Source organism: Berghia stephanieae, chromosome 2 (genome assembly GCF_034508935.2).
Source record: "Berghia stephanieae isolate SIO BIC M18660-M18661 chromosome 2, UCSD_Bste_1.3, whole genome shotgun sequence".
NCBI lineage: Eukaryota > Metazoa > Mollusca > Gastropoda > Nudibranchia > Aeolidiidae > Berghia > Berghia stephanieae.
The window spans coordinates 16,075,810-16,094,002 of record NC_088361.1 but is presented as its reverse complement, the minus strand read 5'-3'; the positions used below and the strand labels follow the sequence as shown (position 1 = coordinate 16,094,002).

Genomic DNA, 18,193 nt, shown 5'->3' with positions numbered 1-18,193 from the left:
CCAACTTGCTTTCTGTCTTTGTCTTGGAATGAGGTAACTTGGTTTTGTCCTGGCCATGACTAGAAACCTTGGCTGGGAGTGAAACGGTTAAATAGTTATATTTTGGTATAAATTGTTATATTTTGGTTTTTTACTGCCATGATTTGTAAACATTTGTATATGCTTGGATAGGACTTGGAAAAGGCTCTTTACTCACATTCTCTCACCGTACTCAAGTGTAGGATAAGGCTCTTTACTCACATTCTCTCACTGTACTCAAGTGTAGGAAAAGGCTCTTTACTCACATTCTCTCACCATACTCAAGTGTAGGATAAGGCTCTTTACTCACATTCTCTCACTGTACTCAAGTGTAGGAAAAGGCTCTTTACTCACATTCTCTCACCATACTCAAGTGTAGGAAAAGGCTCTTTACTCACATTCTCTCACCGTACTCAGGTGTAAAATGACTACCTGGCTGTCAACAGCGTGGTTGTCTCTGTCGGGCAAAAAAAAATAAATTATAATATCGCCTACAAGGCGTCATGTCTCGTTCTATATGTTATGTGTTGATGTTGGTCAGGGACCCTTTGTAAAGCGCTTTGAGAATGTTTAGTGGATATTGCGCTATATAAAAACTTACCACTTTATACTGTTATCTTAAAGTGTTTAGGCCTCCGAATAATTCTATAAGACAAATGATATATCTTAATCATTTTATTGTAATATAATTGGTTCTTTTTTTTTTTTTTTTGTTTGTTGCTTTAGGTCTCTTCCAACACAATTGAGGTTATATGAGAGACTGCTGAAACAAAAAAAACAAGCAATCTAACAAAAATAGTACAAATGTAAATCAAATCATAACCTAAAGATATCATAAGCTAAATTAGAAATAACCAAGAACAAACAGGCAGAAGATTTACAGAAAAAAAAATATCCCCTGTCAAAAATACAATCACAAACCAAAGAAGCAGGATAGGCTAGTAAAGGAAGAAGAAACGACATCACTATCGGATCGTACACCCATGTGAACATCATAGGTATATGATTCAAGGGTGATGCTCCCATCCAACCACTCGCATATAAAAACTTACCACTTTATACTGTTATCTTAAAGTGTTTAGGCCTCCGAATAATTCTATAAGACAAATGATATATCTTAATCATTTTATTGTAATATAATTGGTTCTTTGGGCGATTATCACCCCCCCCCCCCCAAAAAAAAAAAAAAAACAGAGTGTCTATTCGTTTCACAGTACCAGTTATTAATTGAACCCATTAATATCTCCAAGCTCTTTTTAAGGTAAACTTACTAACGGTGTATAGTGAAATTAATTGCTACTTTTCCAGCTCCTCCCCAAAAATGACGGTAGAGCAAGATTTACTATGGTAAGAGGTAGGCGGGAAAAAAAAAAAAAAAGGCCAATGTTATGTAAGCAAAAAAAATCAAATAAAAAATCATTGCATTTATTGGGGAACAAAAGAAATAAGAGAACATCAAAGTATTGGTATAATAATACACCCTGCTGTATCACACAATCTTATCATAACAGCCATGGCCATATTTTTAGACACATCTATTAAATGTTAAAAAGTTTTCAACCACCGACAACCACCAATCGAATATATAATAACTACTACTAATAATAATGATTATAATAATAATAATAATAACAATATCAATAATAATAATAATAATAATATCAATAATAATAATAATAATAATAATAATAATAATGATAATAATAATAATAATAATAATAACAATCATGGCAACAACAAAATACAGTGGCACAGTGAGACCCTGAAATCAGGAAATCTGACAGATCGGGGTGAAATTCCAGGGAACCAGAATTTTTCCTATAATACATTTTACCCCTCAAACTGGGAAAAGGTTCCCGGCGTATTGGAACAAATTCAGCAGAGTCTGACGTTTATTTTGACCGTTTATTGCAACTTTTCCCAATTGTCTGCCTTCATTTATCGTCAAATGAACAATGCAAACGAGCAGAACACCTGATCGAAAGTTATCATCATAGCATACAGCCACACCAATTGTGTACTCAGGGTGGGTATGTGAAGTGTGTCATATTATTGTATGTCATTTCTAAAGACATTTCCATTGAAAAGGATATCATGAAGAAACAGGTTTTTTACATGTAAGGAAAAAAATGATCAAAGATTGCATAAAATTACGACATAAACTGCTCGTAATAGTCCATATCTATAAATTTAAAATTCATTATGGAATGGAAGAATAAGAATGAACAATATATAAAAATAATTAAACAAAACAATCCAATTAAAATTAAAAACGAAGCATGATTTAGAATTTTGAACAGTCTGATCTGATGAAAGAAAAAAGCGGTGGAAATTTTTTTTAATTCACCAGATCATCATGAGTTACTCGAAAGGAAAAAATCTTACAATACGTGGATGGATAGAACATTCTATTATATAGGAGTAAAACAATACAATATTTATTACTGGTATGAAAGTAACAAAGAATCATGAAAGTAACATCGAATTTGTAATGACGGTTGATAAATGACATAAATAACGGTATTAATAAACATGAAAGACTCGATCTAAGTTTTAGTTTAGTTTTTAAGGGTTTTACGGCACTTGCAACACATTAAGGTCATATCAGTGCCAGTAAAAAGGAAGAAAATGGGATAGTAAAAAGTTGTTGAATTACAATTAAAGCACAAAAGAAAAGGTGAGACAAAGGGGAATTTGTTCAAATAAGAAACAGATGTAGATTCCAAGAGCACACTATCAAAGTACTTTGTTTGAGATCACCTAAAAGTCTCATCCAGACACAAGCACAGGTCCCAACTAAGAGGAATACACTCAAATGTTTACAAATCATACAATATAATATGTAAACTAAACATAATACAATGCATAACAGAGAGATAATTTACAAGGAAAAAAAATCATCTTCCAAAAGTATAATTATATATGCGACTGTTTCCCTCTCAGCCAAGGAACTCCGGCCAGGGCTAGGACAAAACCAAGTAATCTCATTCCAAGACAATGACAGGACACAATTGGAAAACGGGTTGGGGGGATGGAAGACACAGCATGTACCTCCCTGCCCACTATGGGAGATCAGGATCCCCACCCAGGACTCGATCTAAGCGCACGGAATATCACGAGACCCTTTGGTTTGCTAAACGTATGGGTGGGTCAGGGGGGGGGGGGGTACATTTAAAGAGAACCCAGATCAATACCCCCCCAATACTTATATGCAGCGCTCATCCGCTGTAAACACCATGGTCTGATAGCTTTCCTATAGTTTATATAAAATCTCACGAGGATGGAGCAGCATACATTTAATATCAACACAACCTATACAGCTTATCAGGCAATAGTAATACTAAGCTGATAGAAGCTACACTGTAAACATTAATGAACATAAATGAATATAAATAACAGCTAAAAAAAGGAACAAAATATCAAACACGAAACATTTCGGACTCAAAACCCTTCTTAAGACCAAAAACAAATGTAAAGAGAACCCAATAAAAAATACGAATACATTACTTTAAAAAATCCAGATCAACAAACCGGTTTTCTAGTGATGCATTTATGTTTTTATTGTTGGTTGAAGAAGGCTTTTGAGCCTGAAACATTCCATGTTTTGGTATTTAAAAAAAATAAATTTCAAGCTGTTATTTTCATTTCTGTTTATTTCTTTGGGCCATAGTATTATCTTTGGACAAGGACCACACATTTTTACATTCAAAATCACATCACATCATTTCATGGTATGTCAATGGTGAAAGGAGGAAATCCTGAGAATGCCTTTGATAAAATAAATATAATAAGTATAATCAAAAACAGTCGCCAGTGAATTTCCCTGTCAACAGCATTAGTGAAAACATCTTTTGCTTCAGAATTTCTTGGTATCAAACTCAAGTGCGGCTTTGTGGTCTTGTGGTGTGACACTCGCTTTTGGATTAGAAGATCCTGGGCCCCACATCGGCGCATAGTTGAGTCCTTGGAAAAGGCTCTTTATTCACATTCTCTCATCATACTCAGCTGTAAAATGAGTACACGGCAGTTAACAGCGTTGTCTCTGTCGGAAAAGATTGCAATATAGCCTAACAGGCATGATGTCCCGTTCTACATGTTACGTGTTGCTGTTGGTCAGGGACGCTTTGTAAAATGCTTTGAGCACCTTTAGTGGACATTGCGCTATATCAAAAAAAGCTCAAGTGATGCATCCTGACTGTACTTTGAATCCATGAGTTCTGTTCAACATTTGCATAACATTTTGTGAAAGATGTTTTGAAGCTGTGTAAACGTAACAAATTAAAAATGAAAGAACTATTTATAATCAATACTATCCAGCCTATGAACAGTTTAGTATAAGTGTATAAGATTATCTCGTTCCCTTACAGGAAGGTAATTTTAATTTTTTTAAACCCTTTTCCATAAAACAAATTGCTGAAACTTGGTAAATAATTAATATTAATCTTTGCTCGATTAAAAACTATCACCAATTCTGCTCCGTTTTAACAGTAATATGGGGATAATATAATAATATATGGAACAAACACATACATAGATTATAAAATCAAAATGTTTGGAGTAATATATTCAAGAAAATGTATAGTAAAATAAAGGGAGTAACATTGAATCTTATAATAGAGACAAAACAAAGTAAATGACATTTTGGTCTTAGGCCTTCAAGTAAACAAGAAAAGGCAATATGTTATATGTCATTGGAAGGTTCTGGGTTCGAGCCTCGCTCGGCACATAGTTTAGTCCTTGAAGAAGGCTCCTTAGTCACATTATCTCAATCGTACTCAGGTGCAAAGTGAGTACCCGACCGTTAACAGCGTTGTATCTGTCTGAAAAAATTGTAATATCGCCTAACAGGCCTCATGTCCCGTCCTAAATATTAAATGTTGTTGTTGGCAAGGGACCCTTTGTAAAGTGCTTTGAGCACATTTAGTGGATATTGCGCTATATAAAAGCTTTTTTAAAAGTTCAAATGAAATTGCTGTGGGACGTTGAGCACTGTTGGGAGAGGTTAGTGACTGATGACGATGGCAATGATAACAAACTGGTACCAGCGTTAGTCATTAACTTGTCACAACTTTTCAAAGGTAAAATTGACCATTTCGGACCCCGAAAAATATTCATTTAAAAATTCATAACTCTTGAACCAAATCAGATATCTCAAAAGTTTAAAAAGTATTAGAATAAGCACAGCAAGCTGCTTCTCTTAATACCGATTTAAAGAAGATTTCTATAAAATTTGAAATTTTCATTAAACTGCCTACTTTAAATAAAAACACTTTGTACAGATTAAAGGTTTAAATGAATAGCTTGCTATAGTGGTTGATAATGCAAGAGCAGTACAACAAAAAGAGCGACTAACTGGTGACATAAACTGTAAAAAAAATAGAAGTCTTGTTTGTAGTTCTGCCATGTTCTGTTAAGAGGCGATTTGAGGAAACCCAGTTTTTTCCTGGCATTGTGGAATGCAGGCTTTGCTATCATACGATACACATCAACACATTTATTGTTTTCGAAAACTTTCCTTACTTTTTCTAACTAATTTGTTTTCAGTAGTTCCTTTTGAAGCCAACAGAAACAAGAGAGACAGTCAATTTCTAAGACATAGTGGAGGGGCTAAAACAAAGCTGGTTTCATTATGTATTAACAAGTACACAAGTACCAAAGTGTTTGGTTCAGATGGTTTCAATGGTAAGGAGGAGACAAAATAGGGATGTAAGAATGTGTTCCATATCCAGGAAACCAACACAAAACTACACACGTTAAACAGGGTCAAGTGGGTGAAGGCCCAACAACCTTTAAAACTTACAAAATGAAGATGAACACACTTAACACAAAATAAACATATCAACGAATGTCACAAAGTCTTTTCACATATACTATAGCTAAGGACAGCGTGGCTCAGCGGTACAGTCTTTGCTTCGTACCCAAAAGGTGCCGAGTTTGATCCACCTGCTGCGCTGTGTGGCCTTGAACAAGTCACCTCGCCCTAGCTCATTTTGCGGCGCAGCACTGCAGCTGATGCCTGGGTTATTCCAGTGTTCCTTTGGAATAGACCCTAAAGACAAATTTCCAAAAGGGATGAATAAAGGGAATTTTACTTTTTACTAATTTATCTATTAAGTTCTGGTGATAGATCAGAAAATAGAGACGATAATTGAGTTTTGTGTATTGACTTTCTTTTGGGTTCTGTATTAGTTTACTCTTATCTCTTAAAACTTGGATACTCTTTCCGTTCTTGGTTTATACTTTTAATGCATCTCCAACGTTTGTTTTTTTTGTTGCATTTATCGTTGTCAAACATCGTTTTGAGGCAATTTGAATGAGCTGAATTACACCTTGGACCGATTCCAGTCAATTTGCTTCTAAGATAAGGTTTTACAAAGTTCAAACCCGAGTCAAACACAAACATTATTTACTTAATTAGATTTTTTTTTCTATGCGGCATCAATAAAAAAGTGGTCAAGTCATTTCCATTATATAGCCTTGTTTTCGTACAATGAAAGGGGTGATAGTGATATGTAAAAAAAAACCAATTCAATTCAATCACATTGTAAAATCAGAAATATAATTAAAACATTAGAATAATCATTCAGACACCTACAAGTCACAAGGCAAATGTCATACAAATACATCACAAAGCCGAACAAAAAAAAAGTTATGACGTTTTTCTTCAAAAAATGAAATATCCTTGTATAAAATCATATCAATTAATCACCTTCAGCTTCCACTTTAATAAAATGAGTGGGATAAGCTTGAGCAAAGCTAAAAACCATGCAGAACTCTTCATTGGTCACAGAATAAAAAGGTACATTCATGCTCTTATCCATGGGAGGGTATCTAAGGCCGGGTTGACCTTCACCTTGTCCTTCATGTCCCAGACAAACTAAACACCTGACCAATGTAAATGGTTTCTTCTTTTCAAAGTCATCCTTAGTCACACAAGATTTTGTGTTCAATGCAAAAGGAATGCCATCGCCTAATTCATCACCTAGGATATATAAAAAGAAGACATGATGAAAAAATGTATTGTTTCAATTTAAAAAAAAAAAATTGGATTCAATCACATCAAAGAAATTGACACATAAACATAAGCATTTATATAGAGCAACATCCACTAAACGTGCTCAAAGCGCTTTACAAGGGGTCCATGGCCAACAGCAACACTTAACATGTAGAACCGGACATGACGCCTTCCAATTATTCCAATTTTTCCGGACAGAGACAACGCTGTTAACGGCCAGGTACTCATTTTATACCTGAGTACAGTGAGAGAAAGTGAGTAAAGAGCCTTTTCCAAGGGCTCAACTGGGCGCCGAGCGAGGCTCGAACCCAAGACCTTCCAGTCCGAAAGCGAGTGTCATACCACTAGACCACATAGCCACACATAGAGTTGAAATCCATAAGATATGAATAAAATTAGTGTCCGTGTATGTGATGATCAAAGACAATTTTGAATTTGCATCAATGTCATGATATGTATAACCCATTGACTGCCGTACTCTGGAAAAACAAGTATTTAATAATTTGGCCAGAAAACTCACAACGTGGCAAGCTCCCAGGTCTGAGAGTTTTTTGCTGAGAAGTGGGCCACTTAAATAGATTAATATTTGAAGAATGAGTTTTTTTAGCCAACTTTTTAAATAATAATAATAATAATAATAATAATAATAATAATAATAATAATAATAATAATAATAATAATAATAATAATAATAATAATAACAATAATACACATTTATACAGCGCTCATTCTCGTGTAAAATACAAGCTCTGGGCACTTTACAATATAAATTATCAATTTTAAGTGAAAAAAAAAAAATAAAAATAATAATAATAATAATAATAATTCATAGCCAAATCAAGGATTCATAGTCAATAAAAACAAATACGTGTTTTTTCCATCTTTCCAGAATACCATAGTAAACTGGTTAAGGCATTGAAAGGATATATAAAACTAGTTAGAATTTAAGAGGATAGAAATAATAATAATAATAATAATAATAATAATAATATAATAATAATAATAATAATAATAATAATAATAATAATAATAATAATAATAATAATAATAATAATAATAATAATAATAATAATAATAATAATAATAATAATAATAATAAAAAACAATACAGTGTTCTTTTATATAGCGCTAAACGCTGAAGCTCAAAGAGCTTTACAATATACTTATCAAACCATAAACACACTCGAACCGAGCCAAACAGACACAAACAATAGTCGCACACACTAACTATGCAAGCTTTACAAAATGAAATTGACATTCAACAAAATGGAATCAAAAAATAAAACGTATAATTTACTCATCAATAAAAAAATAATTAAACCTTATTTCATTATTAAATACATCAACCTCATTTTTTATTGTAAACCATACACATGTTGTTTTAGCAACATTTCCATTCCACATTTAGATAAAACAAAGTTGACGTCACTCAGGTCATTAATATTGTTTGTTGCCATTTATGAGTAATTCTCACTAAACGGTATTAACCAGACTTTAAACGTTCGAGGTTACCCATAGTTTTGTATGTTGGTGACGTCACTCAGGTCTTTAATATTATTTGTTAGAACACGGTAGAGCCACGCTCTCACCTGCCAGGCGGAGTTGTCGTACCAATAAGGTCGCAGGTTCAAACCCCACCACCGCCGCGAAAAAAATTTTTTATTCTCTATTGTCTTCTGGCACTTTTCTACTCACTTCATATCTTGTTGTTACCAACATAAGTGCCTGCTCCACTCACTTTTCTGAATTAAAAATTCACCCCATACACCGGAGCATACTCAATGTCTCAATCGTTTCTATGTTATATGTTTGTGATGAGAATATTGGCTATTAAGCTTAACTGCTGGTCAAAATTACTTCGCGATGGTGGTGAACGAATCGGCGATCTCAAGAAGTGGGTGAGAGAGGGATCTAGAAATGACTTTGGGTTTGAAACGAATATTTTTGTGTTCGTGGATAGCTCACACGGTAGAGCCACGCTCTCACCTGCCAGGCGGAGTTGTCGTACCAATAAGGTCGCAGGTTCAAACCCCACCACCGCCGCGAAAAAATTTTTTATTCTCTATTGTCTTCTGGCACTTTTCTACTCACTTCATATCTTGTTGTTACCAACATAAGTGCCTGCTCCACTCACTTTTCTGAATTAAAAATTCACCCCATACACCGGAGCATACTCAATGTCTCAATCGTTTCTATGTTATATGTTTGTGATGAGAATATTGGCTATTAAGCTTAACTGCTGGTCAAAATTACTTCGCGATGGTGGTGAACGAATCGGCGATCTCAAGAAGTGGGTGAGAGAGGGATCTAGAAATGACTTTGGGTTTGAAACGAATATTTTTGTGTTCGTGGATAGCTCACACGGTAGAGCCACGCTCTCACCTGCCAGGCGGAGTTGTCGTACCAATAAGGTCGCAGGTTCAAACCCCACCACCGCCGCGAAAAAAAATTTTTATTCTCTATTGTCTTCTGGCACTTTTCTACTCACTTCATATCTTGTTGTTACCAACATAAGTGCCTGCTCCACTCACTTTTCTGAATTAAAAATTCACCCCATACACCGGAGCATACTCAATGTCTCAATCGTTTCTATGTTATATGTTTGTGATGAGAATATTGGCTATTAAGCTTAACTGCTGGTCAAAATTACTTCGCGATGGTGGTGAACGAATCGGCGATCTCAAGAAGTGGGTGAGAGAGGGATCTAGAAATGACTTTGGGTTTGAAACGAATATTTTTGTGTTCGTGGATAGCTCACACGGTAGAGCCACGCTCTCACCTGCCAGGTGGAGTTGTCGTACCAATAAGGTCGCAGGTTCAAACCCCACCACCGCCGCGAAAAAAAATTTTTATTCTCTATTGTCTTCTGGCACTTTTCTACTCACTTCATATCTTGTTGTTACCAACATAAGTGCCTGCTCCACTCACTTTTCTGAATTAAAAATTCACCCCATACACCGGAGCATACTCAATGTCTCAATCGTTTCTATGTTATATGTTTGTGATGAGAATATTGGCTATTAAGCTTAACTGCTGGTCAAAATTACTTCGCGATGGTGGTGAACGAATCGGCGATCTCAAGAAGTGGGTGAGAGAGGGATCTAGAAATGACTTTGGGTTTGAAACGAATATTTTTGTGTTCGTGGATAGCTCACACGGTAGAGCCACGCTCTCACCTGCCAGGCGGAGTTGTCGTACCAATAAGGTCGCAGGTTCAAACCCCACCACCGCCGCGGAAAAAAAATTTTTATTCTCTATTGTCTTCTGGCACTTTTCTACTCACTTCATATCAATATTGTTTGTTGCCATTTATGAGTAATTCTCACTAAACGGTATTAACCAGACTTTAAACGTTCGAGGTTACCCATAGTTTTGTATGTTGGTGACGTCACTCAGGTCTTTAATATTGTTTGTTGCCATTTATGAGTAATTCTCACTAAACGGTATTAACCAGACTTTAAACGTTCGAGGTTACCCATAGTTTTGTATGTTGGTCCGTTCTATTTCCCGATGGCCATCAGTGAGTTTCTTAACCATTCAGTGGACCGCGTATATGATGAACTGGCAGAGCTAAGGGTTATTTTTCTATTACATTTCGTGTCTCATTGAATGAATGAAGTCTTTGTCTTTATTAATCGTTAACTGATGGAATAAATAAATAAAAATGAATATTTCCGTATTCTCATTCAATTGTATATATATATATATATGTATTGAATCGTGTTGGATACAAATATGATACGAATAGTGCTCGACATGAAACAATGGAGAGAATTATTATTGTAATATTTACCACGATGTTCAACAAGCAACAACACACAACAAACCAAACTCATGTAACACACAGTCCCGACGATGGCTGAAAGGCCTGAAACATTGATGTAGACTGACTCCAACATTGTGGTAAATATTACAATAATATGTTAGAATGTAAATTCATTTTCTTATTATGACCTTTTTGTGTAAGGAATCACTTATCATGTAACTCTCGAATTTGGGGAACGACAAAATTAAGCATTATTATTATCACCCTTTTTTTTTCTTCCTGTTCCTGCAATAAAAAGCAGATGTCTCAATGAATAAAGTTCACTCTGTCATCTAATGGAATTTGTTATTCTGTTCTTGATAATTACCTTGGCCTTCATCTAAAATCAATGATATGGCGTCCACCATGCCAACAGGTTATGAGCCCAGGCATCGCATCGCCTTCAATGGTGACGATCGCCAATATGAACTCTGGGAAGTTAAGTTTTTCGGCTTCATCAGAATAAGAGGACTTGATGATGTACTCAAGGACCTTGATGATTTGAATCAAGATGTATCAACAGAACAAGACAAAAACGAGGAAGTATTTGCCGAACTGGTCCAGGTATTGGACGACAGATCCCTTTCTCTTATCATAAGGGATGCAAGGAACAACGGTCGCAGAGCACTACGAATCCTGAGACAACACTATCTTCCGAAAGGTAAACCTCGTATCATAACACTCTACACAGAGTTGACATCCCTCTTAAAGAATGACCAAGAAACAGTTACTGACTATATCATTCGAGCTGAATCATCAGCAGCGGCTCTACGTGATGCTGGTGAGACAATCAGTGACAGTTTGCTAATCGCTATGGTGATAAAAGGACTTGGGGTAAATTATAAAAGTTTTACTGCCGTAATCACACAAAAATCAGAAGTACTGACCTTCAGCGAATTCAAATCGTTATTACGTAATTACGAAGACACTGAGAAACTCCAAGATTCTTCTTCAACCGCATCAAATGTGATGACGGTTAGTTCATACAACAGAAGACCCTTCAACAATCAACCAAACTCGAGGATACAAAAAGCTCGTTGGTGTGAAATATGTAAGTCAAAATCTCATGATACCAGCTACTGTAGAAAACTCAAAGCTTGTAAACAAAACGACGACAGAAAATCTCGTTGGTGCGAAATTTGTAAAGCTAAATCACACGATACCAGCAACTGTAGAAATCTGACAAAACTACGAGAGATGAAAGTAGACGATGAACCTACAACTCAAGTGAGAGCCATTTCGCTTTCGGTGTTAACCAGAATTTCCAAGATAACCAACTCGCAGAGGACGACTTTCTTGTGGACAGTGGAGCTACTGTTCACCTACTCCACGAAAAGTCAAAATTTATTTCTTTCCACAATAATTTTGACTCGGGACAGCATGTTATCGAATTTGCAGACGGGACCCGGACTTCAAACCTTGCCCAAGGACAAGGCAACGCAGAGATAACGTTGACGGATGACAATGGCTGTAAACATTCTGTTCTCCTGAGAAATGCACTGTACGTGCCCTCCTTCTCTCAAAACATTTTCTCAGTAAAGGCCGCGACGCAGAACGGTGCCACAGTTATTTTCAAGAAGGATTGTGGAAAATTGTGTTCGAGAGATACAGTATTCAACATTGAAAGAAGAGGGGGTCTCTATTTCCTTAACTCATCGTTCCACACAAAAACGTCCAAGCATTCACTCATGGAGTGGCATTGCATTTTGGGTCATTGTAACACAGCAGACATTTTTAAGTTACAAAAATGTGTAGATGGTATGATCATCACTGATGAGACAAAATCTGACTGTGAAGTGTGTTCCCTTGCTAAAATGACTGATTCTGTGAGTAGAAAACCTGACAACAGTGCCAGGAAACCTCTTGATGTAGTTCATGTTGATCTAGCGGGTCCTATTGACCCAATTAGTTGTGATGGAATGAAATATGCAATGATTTGTGTTGATTCTTTTTCAGGTTTGATCTCTGTGTACTTTTTGAAGCAAAAAAGTGACACCCCTACTGCATTCAAAGAATACCTGTCTGACATAGCCCCTTATGGGAAGATAAAAGCAATCAGAAGTGATAATGGTGGGGAATTCACATCTCAAGAATTTACTTCCATTTTGAGAAATCACAGTATCAGACATGAAAAAAGCGCACCATACAGCCCCCATCAAAATGGGAAGGCAGAGCGTCCATGGCGCACACTTTTTGACATGGCCAGATGCCAATTATTGCAATGTGGGTTACCAAAATCACTGTGGACATATGCTGTCCTAACGGCTGCATATATTCGCAACAGGTGCTACAAACAAAGAATTGAATGCACTCCTTTTGAAAAGATCACAAATAAAAGACCCAACATTGCCAATATGAAAACATTTGGATCCCCATGTTTTGCTTTATTAGCACAAAAACCAACAAAATTACAAAACAGAAGTGAAAAGGGAATATTTGTGGGGTATGGTAGAAAAAGTCCAGCCTATCTGATCTATTTTTCAGACACCCAAACCGTTAAAAGGGTCAAATGTGTCAAATTCCCTAAAGATCCTGTTACTGTTACAGATTTGTCTCAACCAAAGTCTCAGTCTCAGGAGAATTCTGGTCACTACCCTGAAGTTCCATCTTATGATGATGATGATTTTGATGCTAGTTACTCAAAAACAAACCCCAAAGTGCCACTCAGTGACCGGAGTTTGCCTGAAACTGAAACAAGTGTTGAAGATTTAGGTGATAAGGAAGCAAATGAAAACCCGTCACCAATGCATGCCAGTTCCAAGAGAACTCGCTCTCGTCCTAAACATTTGGACGAATATATTGTTGATGATGAAGTTGATGCATATCTTAACAATACCATTCATTATTGCTATAACATTAACATGCTTGATGTCCCTAACACTTACAAGGAAGCAATGACTTGCAATGCAAGTGATGCATGGCAAAAAGCTATGGATGAGGAGATGAATGCCCTGAGCGAAAATCAAACATTTGAAATTACAAGTTTACCTTCTGACCGAAAAGCTATTGGTGGTAGATGGGTATACACCATTAAGAATGGAGAAGAAACTTATAAAGCAAGATTTGTAGCTAAAGGGTATTCCCAAATCCCTGATGTTGATTATCAGGAAACGTTTTCGCCCACGGCCCGCATCACCTCAATCAGAGCTCTCATTCAATTTGCCATTGAAAATGATATGTACTTGAACCAAATGGATGTAAAAGCAGCATATTTAAATGCACCAATTGATGTTGACTTATACATTGAACAACCAGAAGGATATCAATTAAACTCAAAATCTGGTGAAAAGCTAGTTTGTAGACTCAAAAAGTCATTGTATGGTCTCAAACAGAGTGGTAGGAATTGGAATCTCAAACTCCACTCTCATTTAGCTGAGCAAAAATTTGTTCAATCAGCAGTTGATCCCTGTCTTTATAAGAGACATTCAAATGATGAACATAGCATTATCCTTGTGTGGGTAGATGACTTAATCATAGCTTCAAATTCTCTATCTGCAATGAATGCAATCAAAGCACAGCTTTGTCAATCTTTCCAAATGAAAGACCTAGGTCAAATTTCCTTTTTCTTGGCTATAAATTTCTCTTGTTCAGATGAATTAATATCAATGGACCAATCACATTATATTGCAAGACTGTTAGAGAAATTTGGCATGCAAGACTGCAAGCCCAAACACACTCCCTGTGAAATGAATCTCAACAAGTTTTGTGATGAACCTTCAAATCCAGTGGATGACAAACTGTATAGGGAAATTGTTGGCAGTCTAATTTACATTATGACTTCTACTCGACCTGACCTTTGTTTCATTGTTACCAAATTGTCTCAATACATGTCAAAACCAACCCAAAACCATTTGACAATAGCTAAGCATGCACTGAGGTACCTAAAGGCAACAATTGACAAAAAATTAGTATACACAAAATCAGGGGCACCACCCAATTTGTTAGGTTATTGTGATGCAGACTGGGGAAATTCTGCTGACCGCAGAAGTGTGACTGGCTATGGCTTTATGATCTCTCAAAAAGGTAGCCTTATTTCCTGGAAATCAAGGAAACAACCTTCTGTTGCCTTATCCACATGTGAAGCGGAATACATGGCAATGTGTGCTGCCACACAGGAAGGGATATTTCTTAGGGCATTGATCAATGACATGATGAACACTAACATTGAACATTTTCTTTTGAATTGTGACAATCAGGGTGCTATTGCCTTTGGTAAGAATCCTGTACACCACAAAAGGACAAAACACATTGACATAAAATACCATTTTGTGAGGAATGAAATCCAAAAGGGAATACTTCATACCTGTTATGTTCCAAGTGAAGAGAATTGGGCAGATATGTTCACAAAGCCAGTCTCTAAGACAAAGTTACAAATGTCCATCCCTATCTTGATGGGTTAGTAAGGGAAGTACTAAAAAGTCTTAAATCACTTACTCACATCATGCTATGCACTATTAGTACAAGTATCAAACTTGTGATTTTTCTTTGCATTTTTTTAGTTTAATGATTTTCTCCTTAGTCAAAATAATGGCACACAATTTTGTTGACCTTTTGATTTCATATGTATGTACCTATATATTATGCTTCATTACCATTATAATTATATATTGTTCTTGACTGTTAGTTCTTACTTGATTAACTATGATCTGAGTACAAACATTTCTTTCTCAGTTTAAACATAGGTGTAATGTTCTAATGCCTACAACCTACAATGTATTACCTAAATGCTTTGCGATGTATCATTTTCTTTTAGCACTTATCTTTTAACTTGCTTTGGAAACTGAATTTAAGAGGGGGTGTTAGAATGTAAATTCATTTTCTTATTATGACCTTTTTGTGTAAGGAATCACTTATCATGTAACTCTCGAATTTGGGGAACGACAAAATTAAGCATTATTATTATCACCCTTTTTTTTCTTCCTGTTCCTGCAATAAAAAGCAGATGTCTCAAAGAATAAAGTTCACTCTGTCATCTAATGGAATTTGTTATTCTGTTCTTGATAATTACCTTGGCCTTCATCTAAAATCAATGATATGGCGTCCACCATGCCAACATAATATATATATATATAAATAAGTTCACTCACATTTTTTTTTGCCGAAACAAAAACAATATATATATATATTTGTGTATATATACAATTGAATGAGGATAATGAAATATCCATTTTTATTTATTTTTTCTATCAGTTAACGCAACACGAAATGTAATAGAAAAATAACCCTTATCTCTGCCAGTTGTTACAACAGCAACATTTAACATGTAGGACGAGACATGATGCCTTTTAGGCAATATTACAATTTTTTCGGACGAGACAACGCTGTTAACGATCAGGTACTCATTTAACAACTGAGTACGGTGAGTCAAAAATATGAGTATTTTCCAAGGACTCAAAAACAGGCTTCTAAAAGCAGGACTCAAACCAAGGACCTTCCAATCCAAAGGCAAGTGTGTTAAACCACAAGACCAGAAAGCCTCCACCAGTGACAAAGAAAAAGTTTAAAAAAAAAAAAACCAAAGCTATAGTGAGCTCACATGTGAGTCTGAACAGGGACTTCTGACAACCAGTCGTCTTCAAGATTTCCTTGGCATTCTCATCGATCCTCTGCCACATAACCTTTTCATTGGAGTATCCTTTTATCTTGCTCATCTTACTCTTGTATTTGTTGAACAAATCTCTGATTTGTATTCGGTCAACCTGACATGCAAATAAAAATAAAAGTGGATATTATTTTATTATATTACAAATAAAACACACCAATGGGTTCAATAATTCAAAATATAAAAAAAACAAAAAACAAACAAAACAAAAGCAAGTAAGAATTAAAATGGATATCAGGGGTCACCACAATCTAGAAGTCCCTAAATGAGCCAATAAAATGGGAGAGTAAAATTAACTCACTCAATCCTAGATATTTTAGCTACTTTTCAAAATTGGAAAAAATGTATTAAAAATGAGCAGGCAGATAGATAGTTTAATTCAAATACCATTAACATGCAAAATCTAAAAACATTAACTTTGATACTACGCCTATAATTTGTCTCAGAAAAATGTAATAAATAAGCAAGGGGTAAAAGTAACCCGGGTAAACTACGGATATAGTCTGTGATAGGGTTGAGTGAGTTAAGGAAATAAAATTGACACGTGTAAAAGACACAACAACATGAAGTTCAATCCAATCCAAAATAGTTGCAGCTTTATGTGATGAAGATTGACACAACTAGGTGTGGTGGGGTGGCTTTGACGTATGGTACTATCTATTTGTTGGTTTTAAATTGGTCGTGTTTTAAATAACTATATATAGAATATTGTCCGGTTATTGGTTGTTCTGACATTTTCAGGGAAGCTGTTCCATGTGTGAATAGTATGTACTGGGGAAGAACGACAGTTTGTGCACACTGATTCTGAATTATGGCAGGGCATATAGATTTTCTTTTCAAGCCCTAAAATTGATTATTATGACCCTGCAATAATTCCCTTACTCATTTCTGGAGGCAGACATACCAACAGCAGCCTACACAATCTTATCGTATCTTACCAAAGGCTAATAGGAATTATCCTTTAAATGCCTTATACAACAGTTTATAATTACGGAATCGCATATAGCTTCCATTGTATCATTCACAGAAAATTTTACACAACTTTGAATGTCAGGAAAAATGTATCAAAATATACGCACGGCAATGTAAAATCGAAAAATAATATTATGGAATACTGGTACTTGAAAATTGGTCATGATCGAATGAATCATAAATGTACAAAGTTCATAGTACAATGAAATATTAATGACAAAAATAATCATGAAATTATATATATATATATATATATATATAAATAAGTTCACTCGCGTATACATAATTACCACCTATCAACTATAACTTACTCTACGGATGATTAAATCATCGTCAATGGCTTCATAAATCTCTTTATGGTCCTTTTCAGATTTTTTCACCACAGAAATACTTTCCTCCTTTGTCCAGTAATCTGGAGGTGCATGTGTCCTTACTGTAAAGAAAAGAAATCATGAATATAAGTGCGACAAAATTTCCAGCAACATTAAGTCAACTTAATTCTCTCACAGCTCAGAGCCACGATTGTGGCTTTCCCGGTAGATGGCTCAGAGCCACGATCGTGGCTTGAGAACCCAGCTTCTCTATCGAGTCTGTACATTGCTTAAATATCTCTGGCCAATAAAATCTGCAACTCTCCACTCGCGAAGGTCACAAACTTTGTTTTTCTGACAACAACAATTGATGTCTCTTTGCTTTAATGTTCTAAAGAGGTCAAATGATTTTTTCTTCCCCCAAAAATCTATTTTTTTTTTTTTTACTCACACTTCTCCCTAATATATGA

General features: G+C 35.6%; 1 protein-coding gene across 1 annotated transcript in view; it reads right to left on the bottom strand.

Annotated features, from left to right (window-relative positions):
* Positions 1-3,161: 3,161 nt before the first annotated feature.
* The window catches only part of LOC144964390 (uncharacterized), a 38,554-nt gene continuing 23,522 nt past the window's right edge, over positions 3,162-18,193 (bottom strand). The window contains exons 11-13 of the mRNA XM_078898575.1: positions 17,724-17,845; positions 16,375-16,537; positions 3,162-7,000 (exon numbers count right to left, since the gene is read on the bottom strand). Of these exons, the coding sequence (XP_078754701.1) occupies positions 6,720-7,000; positions 16,375-16,537; positions 17,724-17,845 (566 nt within the window). The 3' untranslated portion in view covers positions 3,162-6,719. The remainder of the gene's footprint in view (positions 7,001-16,374; positions 16,538-17,723; positions 17,846-18,193) is intronic.